The sequence below is a fragment of the Populus euphratica genome, unplaced genomic scaffold, assembly GCF_000495115.2.
Source record: "Populus euphratica unplaced genomic scaffold, PopEup_1.0 scaffold110.1, whole genome shotgun sequence".
In the NCBI taxonomy this organism is placed as follows: domain Eukaryota; kingdom Viridiplantae; phylum Streptophyta; class Magnoliopsida; order Malpighiales; family Salicaceae; genus Populus; species Populus euphratica.
The window spans coordinates 983,020-994,127 of NW_011499904.1; the positions used below are offsets into that span (position 1 = coordinate 983,020).

Here is an 11,108-nt window from a genome sequence, read left to right on the forward strand (position 1 = left end):
TCTGCTTGCTGTGTTTGATGCTATTGTGAACCACGCAGTTGCTGTTTGAAAAGTAATAAAATTATAATTCTTTTAATTAAGATTTTAAGATGGAGTTTTTCATGTAATTTATAATATGTATTGATTAATTAAATATATTTAAATTTATGATAATTAAAGCAAAATTATCACGCGACTCTGAACAAAAAAGAAAACTAAAAATAAAACGAATGCGAGTGCATAATTCGTTTTCACACTGTGAAGTTCATTGCTGATGGGAGCATCCCATCCCAAGAAGGGTAAGGTAACCTCTCCTATACACTCACGAGCCTCGCAGTCATCGGCAATATGAAAGTTTTGAGATTATTATTTAGATAAAATATTTATTATAATACATCAGATCGATGTATATCATCAAAGATGAGATTTAGTCTCGGTTGATGTTAGAAAAAAAGCCATGCGATCCTTTGAGTTAATTTCATTAGTACTGCATTAAATATTTATGCAACGAGTTGTATTTCATGCGAGGTCGTTGAAAACCTAGGTCATAGTTCACATTTTTTTTGTGTTTAATAATGTGAAAATAAAAACAGAAAACTTGATTGTTTTTGTTTTCTATTTTAAAAGGGATATAATATATATTGATCACCTGTCCAAACAAATGTTACTAATAAGAAATTGTAATTATTATTTGATAAAAGATGCAGCGATCGGAAGAGCAATATCAAATTAATCTTGCCTGGAGGGCAAATTACTATCCAAGTGTTTGTTTTATCAAGAAAATGTTGAATTTATAAAAATCTAAGATTTAAGATTTATTTTTAACATCAAAATAATCAAAAAAACATTAAAAAAATTAATTTAAAACAAAAAAAATCTAAATTTTTTAGAAATAAATTAAAAATACTTTTATAAAGGGCTTTGTTTATTTATACTCTAATAGGGCTGGTTAATTTAGCCCCATCCAATTGGCTCCCCGCATGTGGAATGACATTTAGCCCCTTCTGGAAATTCTTGATTCTTGTTGCCTGAGGGTAATTATTGGTAGAAATATTTTTTTATCACTCAATTCATAGGGAAATACTAAATATAACCACAGATTTATAGACAAGATTATCTTCTATCTACACATCACTATACGAGGATCAGGACACTTTATCCCTTTGAATTAAATCACCACATTAATTATCTATATATTAAATCACTGTAATTCCTACAATACTAATTAAAATGATCGTTAATTAAGTCATTTCATGCTTCAATCAGATCCTAGGCTAAGCCCTAAACTAGAACACTTAAATTATCACGTAATAACACGTGTTGGAATTACATCATTACCTCAATGAAGCCCAGATACGGAGAAAGGAAACACCGGTTCATTACATATTATTTTTTTGTTTGGTCCAAAATAAAAGTTTATTTTGTTTAAAATTATTTTTTTAATGGTATTATATTTTTTTTAATATATTGATATTAAAAATAAATCTTAAATAATAATAATAAAATATTATTTTAATATATTTTCAAATAACAAATACTTCAAAAATAATTACATCAGTAAAAGCCGAAGGAAACAAACTGCAAGGGTGAGTACAGGGAAGAGCCCACATCCGAGGCATGCAATGGTCATATACAAGCAGGAATAATATTTTGTATGGGAGTTTAGCCACGACGTATATAATATAACTGCATGCTTCCAATCATGACCGTGCACCAACGGAGAAAATAACGGATGCCCCTTGTCCTGTATATAAAACGGCAACTGCACTGCCTATATTCTCTGCTCGTGGAAAGCTGGGAACTGAATGGAATGGGACAGCCCACGTGAGATATTCCATCTGAGTCTCTGATTCGTCCGTCTAGTATGTATACGTGACCACGATCATATATATGTATGTATATGTTGTAAACCATGCAAAATCCATTGACCCCGTGTGCCACTACATTATCACCTAAGATATTTACGAATGAATATAGACAATTTTTTGTTTTCCTTTCTTAAGCGTTTTATTTTATATTATTAGCACGGTAGTTTGGGTTAATTTTCATTGATTAATTTTATGAATTATAAAATTAATGACAATACAAACCTTTAATAATTTTAAAGTTTGTAAAATTTAAATTAGTGACCTGTAAAGAGTAAATCTAGAATTTGATCGGTTGAGCTATGTCTTTCAGAATTTGTTAAACCATTTTAATTATGAGTGTGAATAAATTCTATCTCGGATAAATTACGCTTGACCCATCTTTTTAGAAGCTTTTGATCAAGTTGAGATACTAACTAATTATTTAACTCGTGTTTTGTTGTAAATCTAGTAATTTTGTTAGAAAAAAAATATAACCTCTTTAAATGTGTTTTTTTTTATTCTTATTATAAATTAAAAGGCCTATTCATGCATTTAATTAGATACACCATGAATTATATGTGTCAATAAATATAAAAAATAAATTGTTAAGGTGTTTATTCAATTTACCTCGAACCACGTCGTTTTCTAACACAAAAGAGTTAACTTATAGGTGTTATTACTATTTTTTTAATATCGAGTAAAGAATATTACCGTAAATTAAAAAATTAGAGTTTATATATAATCAAATATAGTAAATATAATGTGCATTAATAAAAATATGTTAGGTCTCAAGTTTATTTTTACGGCAGCATAAGAATAGAATATGATAAAGATAATTTCTATAGTATCTATAGAGTATATGTATAGTGATTTTTCAAAAAAACATATAAAGAAAAAAATAAAAAATTATAAAAGAACAAAGATACAAATAAAAAAATATAAATAATTCAAGTATAGAATAATAAATATTCAAAGTATCAAAAAAATAATATAAGAAAATATTTTTTAAAAAACAAACTCAAAATTAGAATTTCTCTGCCATTACATCAAATTTTTTAGATAAAATTTACAATTATATCATTTCTACAAAAAAATCATTTACTCTAATTATTAATCTCTCCATTAACAATGTATTGACATTTTTTATTGCTTGTGAACTATATTAACTACGAGGGTGGATGCAAAACGAGACATGTATTGTCAATTTGATTTATCATTTTACACGCAAGTATTATCTATCAGTTTGATTTTACTATATTAGTATTAATTATGAAAACTTCCTCTTAAAAAAAATATTTTCTTGTGTTTTTATTCAAAAAATTTCGTGTGTCCTCATGAAAATTCAATTTATTTTAAAAAAACTTCAAATTTTTTTAAAGTACAAAATTATTTTTAATTTCTAAAAAATAAAAACTCCACAAAATATAAAAAATATAAAATAAACCAGAATTATATTAACTCGTTTAGAAGTCATAAATAAGGAAGTTATATGAATATACATGGATAATCTTAGTTTGATTCTCAAAACTTTTGCATATGTGATTCCTAAAATCAATCTATTCTTAGGTAGGTGTCATGCATTCAACCATTAAAGTATTCTAAGAATCATATGAAGACTGAGCATATAAATTTATATGATTTTTTTTAGGGTCTTCACTAAAATTCGAGATCATTCTAAATTATTTATAATTTTATTAATATTTATTTTTCTTTTTTAAAAATAAGAATGCTTCTTGACCTCAGAAGTTTTCGAAATTACTTCTTACAGTAGACTGGATTTTTACGAGCACGTATGAAGATTCTCAACTTAAAATACTGAAAAATTAATATTTCTGTAAGGGTCGTTGGTCAATGATAGCGATCAAATTAAATGAAAGTATGATACGGAAAGTACAGCTCCAATAGTTAACGGCCAAAAGATTGCCGTTAAACCGTTAGCAACCCAATTAATGAAGCGGTGGCTAGATGGTTCGTTGGTCCACTTCAATTTAAACCAAACACTCCCCATCCCCACAGATCACCTCCTTTACGTATAGTCATGATCCATGACCTTTTCTTTCTCCATGACACATGCCCTCATTGAGTGTCGGTGACGACGGTGAGTTACCGTCGTCGTCCCCTTTTGTCTGGTGCACGCTCAAATTTTTTTACTGATGGAAACATCATTTATCACTTCATACACGATGCGTGATTTCAAAAATATCCCTGTCTGCACTTGAGGTAAAAGTTTAGTAATAAAAGGAATTTGTTTTTGTTTTTTTGAATTTAAATTTGATTTTTTTTATATATATTTGTTATTATTATTGTATTTTATTTATTTATTAAATTTATAAAATATTTAATTAATTCAAAAATTAATTATAGCGCATGTAACCTAGTATGAACACCCCGAGTTATATATATATATATATATATTAAAAAATTATTGAATATTTTTTAAATACATCATATGTGAGAAATATATGATGTATTTAAATATATTAAAAAAATATTAAATATTTTTTAAATACATCATAAGAAATATTTTTTAAATACATCATATTAAAAAATTAATATTGAATAACTTGTATGTGGTTCTAAAAATACTCTAGTCAAAATGGTTAACAAAACAGACATGAACTGTTAGGATCTCAATTTACATGATATTAATTTGATTAATTAATTAAATCATCTGAAGTTTGAATCTTAACACTTCATTTATTTAATGTTTAAATTGAAAAGGCAGCATTCTCTTGAATTTAAACCCACAATCTGCAATCTTTAATGGACACAGTGAAATCAGAGATGAAAAGGATGCACGAGTCCAATCGTTGCGACAAAATTTGAAATGTACATGCAATGTTTTCTTCGTGGCACAGTTAATTTAGTCAGGAAATAATTTTGCTGTCTGTATGGAGGTGTGGTAAATGGGGAGCGGGGACAAGAAAGGGAGAGGCCATGTGCCCTCACCCCATCTTACTTCTATTTTTTTTGGGGACTGAATTAACCCTTGCTACTAATTTTATGGCTGAATCTTTGCACAACCATCAACAAAACAACACTTTTATTAAGCTATATTTGTAACGGGGTGCAAATCAATGTTTTTATATATATTAAAAATAATTTTTTAAAATAAAAATAATTTTTTAAATTAAAATAAAAATTAAAATAAAAATAATTTTTTAAAATAAAAATAATTTATTTTCATAATTTTTTAGATAAAAAATACTTTAAACTATTATTATTATTACAATCTCAAATACATCCTAAAAATAGTTGTATTTATCAGTTAATTAAATAATTTTTCATCCTGAATTTTTAATTCTGGTGATAAGAAAATCAAGCTAAAATCAATTTAATTTAACTTTATCAGTACATCAATTTATAATAAAGTTGTGTGTGTGTGTGTGTATATTAAAAAAATTAGATTCGAGTGACTCAAATTAACTAGAATTGAATCTTCAACCCATATCTTGCATTAAATCCTTGTGAGACAATACTGAAAGATATTATATTATGGATTTGAATGTATAGGTGTATGCATTTAATGAATGGGGCGGGGGTCCGATAGGATGTAGAGCTAATAGCATACCAAGTACGGGTAAAAAAAAAAAAATCCGTTGATAGAAACGTTTGTTTTTATATTTTAAAAGTATTTTTAAAAAAATTTAAATTAATTTTTTTATTTTAAGTTTTTTTTAATATGTTAATATAAAAAATAATTTAAAAATCCTAAAAAATATTATTTTAAGAAGTATTTAAATAAAAATACTTTTTAAAAGATAAACACTATTATATTTCCAATTGCAAAATAAAAGGTACAGAAGACAACAATACTTGTTGATTAGTTTAGGGGTTGCGGTAGGTGTTAGTAGGGGTGGTGTTTTTTTTTTTGTCCTCACACCGTCTTTTTGTCTGTTAGAAACTTGAAATCCCCACTCCCACGCTCTCGTACTAATCACGCCTGAGATGACCTCCTGTTCCATGTCTCTAACATGCGCCCCTTGCGTACCTCACCCCGAGAATTGTACTATTTTGCTAGCTAGTGTCCAAAAATGTTTTATTTGTTTTTCTTTTAAATCATATTCGCACTTCATTTTCTCAAATTAAAAAATAAATAAAAATCGGAGCACTATATATCCCCAGGTCAAAATAACCTAAAACCCTTCCATACCTTGAAGCACTGATGTTTTTCCCCTTGTCTGAAAACTTTGCACTGAATTTTAAAAGCATTCAAGTTTTTTTTTTTTTCATATTTCATTTATCATTTTCAAATTAATTCAAAAAATAAATATTTTCTTATCTTAATTCAATATCAAATAACTATTTTAGAAATAGTGGTATGATAAGTTCGCTAGTGGATTTTTTATAAAAAAATTATTTATTTTTAATTTCACTATTAAATCTTAATTTATCAAAAATTATATTTTAATTTGGTATTGAGTTTTTAAATTTTTATTTTTTTATCTTGTTATTTTTATAAAAATTTTATTAACTTTTAATTTCACCATTCAATTGAATTTGTAGGTATTATGTTTTTCAATTTTTCAATTTTTAATTTTTAATTTCTTTTTGGTTTTTTGTAAGAGTTATATTCTTTTAAATTTACCATTTAATTAAAAATATATGATTTTTATTTTTTAATATAATATCAACTTTGATCCTTATTTTTTTCTTTTATTGAATTGATTTTTTTTTAAATTTCACCCTTTGATTAATATATAATTTTATTTTTTATTTTTTAAATTTTATTTTAAAATCTTTTTACATAATTAAATTTTTTTAATTTTATCATTTAATATATTATTAATTAAAATTTAAACTTTATAATTTTTCTAGATTTGATGTTTTTAGGTCTCATGACTTGAAAAATTAACACAAGTGTTTTTTTTAAATGCTTTATAATTTTTTTTATATTTTTACAGAGTTATTTCAATTATATAATCTGAATCACAAGATGAGATATTCAAGATTAACTCATGATTATAAATTTATTATAAATAATTTTTTATGTTATTTTTATGACTCATTTTAAAATCTAAACATTATTTTTTATATAAAAAATAATCCAGTCCATTATGCACCACTTTGATCAAGTTCTATCTCAAGAAAAAAAAAAAACATCGCGTGCAGTGATCATGAACATATGAAAAGTAATAAGATCACAGTCGGATACAATATATGGAAACAGCATACGTGTATATAAATGTATACGTACAGATTCCATTACATGGATGCAAAATTGGTGGAGTGAAGAGCGTAGCTGGCCTAGATTTCAGATAGAAATCCAGTCTCTCTACAACCACCTAAAGTCAGCAATGGAAATGCCCAGGCAAATTCCTACCCTAGAAACGATTACCAAAAAAAAAAACATGGAGATAAATTCCTAAGTAAGCATTCCATGCAATTGCTAAGCCTTGCTTGCTAGCTATACTGATTGGTTTAATACCATGACCAACTTTAGTACCATAGCATTCCAGATATATTATTCCAGATAGTTTATGAACCCTTTTTTTCTGGGTCCAATTTAAGAGAGAGGAGCCCTGTGAGGAGATCCCTTTCGCCTGCTGCTCAAGGAGAAGAAATTCCCCTGAAGGAAGCCACTTTTTTCCTTCTTTTTCAGGACCTCGGGTTCATGTGCTGTTCCTGAACTGCCCATGATGTCACCGGAGCACGATGATCCTCTGTATTGTAACGGGTTCTCAAGAATGGAGCTCGGGGTGATTTGGCCTTCATCATCGATAATCTCGGAGCTGTCCATCCTCAATCCCTCAAATTGGGAAAATGCAAAATCAGATTCATCAATCCTGTAGAGAATAGCAGAGAGAGCCTCCCCCTGATCCACCAGGTGATTAACCTGCATTTTGTGTACCTTTTCTAAGTCGATGAGCATGAAGGTCAAAAGAGAGAAGCAAAAACAAACATAAAAATGGAAACGCGACATAAATGAACGTACGTACGTATACTATATAGGTAGTAAAATTTACTTGCTGCAACTCCCAAGAAACAAAGTGCTATAATCTGGATGATTCAACAAGAGACAGCTAAAACCCACAAACCTAACAAGGAAGCTAAAAGCACATCCACTTTGGGGGGTGGGGCGTGGGGGAGTTTAGTTAAGATCACCCCAACTACGCCCTTTTTGGCATTCCTAGTGCAACCAAATCAAAGTAGTAATTACTCCCTTTTCAAAAAAAAAAAAAAATCCTGTCATAGAAAAAAGACCTTTATAGTGTATGTACATTTACAAACTTGGGAAAACCCGCAAGATTAAAACTAACCAATCAAGGAAATTAAAATGGACCTTGCACGAGAGAGAACAGAAGTGGAATGGGTCTTGGAGTATCCTGTCACAAGTGAAGCAATTGTTGGCTGAACCCTTACAAGACCTTGACTGTGGTCTCTGATTCAGAAATATCACCTTGGCACTGTTTATTGTATAGGGCTGTCAAACAAATAAGAACAGCTGATATCATAATCTCTCTCTTCTCTTTTTCAACCTAATTAAAGATCGCTGGATTATCTTCAAAATTTATAATTACCTGAATATAAGAACAGTCAATGAGCTTCTCAAGATCCCCCAAGCGAACCACATCATGGTAAACGTATCTCCGTACCTGTTACATGCATGGTATCTAATTACGCCAATAATTAGTTCCATCTAAAGCTTATTAATAGGTAGGAATCGATTTGCCACTATATTGTCATCCAATTAAGCCATATATATTGAATTCTACGCATGGAGTCAAAGATCATTAACAACGAGTGCCTAAACGAACTATAATTGATGATGCACAGGATAATGTTGGGAAGGCAATGGGCATCTTGGGGTAGATAACTGTAAGTCTGTAATTATTTCATGGAAGTGATGTAAGCTTTTACCCCACCCACCATTACCAACTTAAATTCTAGGTGAAACCTCTTTCCTCATAAGAAAAAACGAATAGCTAAGTAAAATAGTAAATGAGTTGAGCAGAGAATAAATTATGAACTTGGATTTTTTATTCTAGAAATATATATAAATAATATAACGAACAAGAAAATGAACAGTGAAAAATATGGTCAAACTTTCGCTTTCTTGAAAGCAACAGGTGAGGAAGCTTTGCAGAGGAAATGGATAGAAAAGAAATCTTCCACATATGGGAAACAAACCAAATCAAAAAGGTGGGAATCAAGGGAGACAAGATAATCCATTTATGGAACACCATCTAAACTAAAATAAATAAGGTAAAGTTTAATTACATAATCAATCTTAGGAAAATCTTGATAGAAAGGAAATACGCTTAAGAGGATCTTGGATTCATGGACGACATCCATTGGTGGAATCATACAAAAGAAAGAAAATTTCCGAAAAGAAATTAAAATAAATGTTCAATTTGCTCAATGTGCTAAACCCACAAATAGGAAATTGACCTTGAAATATTAGCTAGCTTGTTTGTATTCTAAAACTTTTAGCTGTTGGTTTCAGAAGATTTTTATATGTACATGTATGGTGGGGGGTTGGGGGGGGGGGGGGGGGGGGGGGGGGGGGGGGGGGGGTGAGAGAGAGAGATGAACTACATACATGGGAATATGAACAATAATTAAATAATGAGAAATAGAAAATAGAAAGACATGCCAATAATATTCGAAGGAAAATCTATGAAGTTCTTTGAAAAAAAAATAGTAGATAAAGAAAAGTCCACAATTGTACGTATACAATACAAAACTTCAAACCCAGATTTCATGTAAGGGAGATGACACCTAAAAGGAATTTTAAGATTTCTGAACTGCTTTCAAAAAATTATCAAGAACCCATCAAATAATCCAGGGAGAGTATGGTTCAAAAGAAGACTCAAGTAATTCAAGGTGGCAAGTCAAGAAAAACTGTGCAAAAGTTAGAAAAAATACAACTGGTAAAAAGGATTGAAAATTGTATGTGAATCACATGGGTGTAATTGACTGTGTAAGGAAATTATAAACACAGAGAAGATTCCACTTTCACATGAGAAAAATCAGGACCAAAAAAAAAAAGTGAAGAGAAATAACAGAAGAAATTTTAAATACCCACCGAGGAATCAAGGATGTTTTTTCTCCAAAGGAAAACAAAGCCCTAAAAAAGTTCAGATTTAGAGTAAAAGGTACAATTATATGTGTAAGAAAGACATGCATATAGATATATACAAGGAATTCTGATAGCTAGCTATGGAGAAGAAGTAATAAATTGTGTACCTGGAGGAGGGGATGAGAGCGATGAGAGGGAAGGCAGTGAGGGCAGATACTAAGGCAACAGAGCAAGCAAAAGACGTTCTTCTCATTCTTTCTGCGATTCTCGTGGACCCCACAACCTCCAAAGAATGTCTCTGCCATCAATCCTTCAAGCCATGCAGGCTTCATACTATTACTCATCATCATCATTTCATCACCACCTCCATTTCTACTTCTTGATGATGTATTATGATTATGATTATTATAATAGTACTTGTTCTCCTCACCACCCCCAGCTCTACCTTTTTTGGAACTTGTAATTCAACATGGAGACTGATGATCTTGATAAAAACAAAACAACAAAAAAAATAAAAATGAGTAGAGAAATCTTAATTAAAATACATAGAGAGCTCCCTTCAAATTCTTGGAGAAAACCCTACACATGATTCTAATAACACTCTGTGAAATGAAATGTAAGTGGTATAGGTGTGTGCATATCCTCTCCGCTACTTAAATTCAGCAGCTTCCAGAATGATTGTCGTTTCTAGCTAGAGCGAGTGAGAGAAGGGAGATAAAATGAGGGGAATTCACAAAAGTTAAAAACTTTTTGAAAGATGTGTTTGGGTATTGTGCATAGGAGAGAGAGTGTGTGAGTGCTTGTGCGTTTCTGAGAGAGGGAGGATGTGTCCTTTTAGGGCTGAGTCACTAGTCAAGAGAAAATTGGCTACAGAGAGATCAGATGCCCCAATTACAGTAGAAGATTTGATGTCTTCTGAAAGCTAGAAAGAGAATCAAAATAACTAAAAAGAAAAATTGAGAAAATTGGAGGATGATGAGGTGTGTGGTGGGGAGCGGTGTAGATGGCGGGAAGACGGCCCACCAATCTGTACCTTGTCTTCCTTTCTTCTGCCTAGTGCATTAAAGGTGAGGAAAAAACTTAAAAAATAAGAAAATTAAAAAAATTAAAACATTAAAGTTAGAATATTTTAAAAAATATATGATATAATTCAGTTTTGGTTTTATAAATATAAAATAAAAAATTAAACTGAACTGAATATTTTAAAAAAACTAAATAAAAAAACTAAAATCAAACTCATTAAAAAGTTAAAATATCCT

The 11,108-nt window shown here is 29.7% G+C and overlaps 1 protein-coding gene across 2 annotated transcripts; it reads right to left on the reverse strand.

Moving 5' to 3' along the window:
* Nucleotides 1–6,938: 6,938 nt before the first annotated feature.
* LOC105133261 (uncharacterized) lies at nt 6,939–10,901 on the reverse strand. Of its 2 annotated transcripts, XM_011037175.1 has the most exons (5): nt 10,433–10,901; nt 10,017–10,333; nt 8,348–8,422; nt 8,110–8,250; nt 6,939–7,662 (listed from the first exon to the last, which is right to left on the reverse strand). In XM_011037175.1, the coding sequence occupies exons 2-5, from the start codon at nt 10,200–10,202 to the stop codon at nt 7,333–7,335; spliced, it is 732 nt and encodes a 243-aa protein (XP_011035477.1). In that variant the 5' UTR covers nt 10,203–10,333; nt 10,433–10,901; the 3' UTR covers nt 6,939–7,332. The 2 variants fall into 2 exon arrangements, with proteins under 2 accessions (XP_011035477.1, XP_011035476.1); XM_011037174.1 differs by having other exon boundaries at nt 10,017–10,901.
* Between the last annotated feature and the right edge of the window lie 207 nt (nt 10,902–11,108).

Coding starts and splice junctions, on each gene's coding strand:
- LOC105133261 (XM_011037175.1), bottom strand. CDS start 10,202: ATGATGATGATGAGTAATAGTATGAAGCCTGCATGGCTTGAAGGATTG. Junction 8,423..10,016: donor GCTCTCATCCCCTCCTCCAG/GTACACAATTTA, acceptor TGCATGTAACAG/GTACGGAGATACGTTTACCA. Junction 7,663..8,109: donor TCTGTTCTCTCTCGTGCAAG/GTCCATTTTAAT, acceptor CACAAAATGCAG/GTTAATCACCTGGTGGATCA.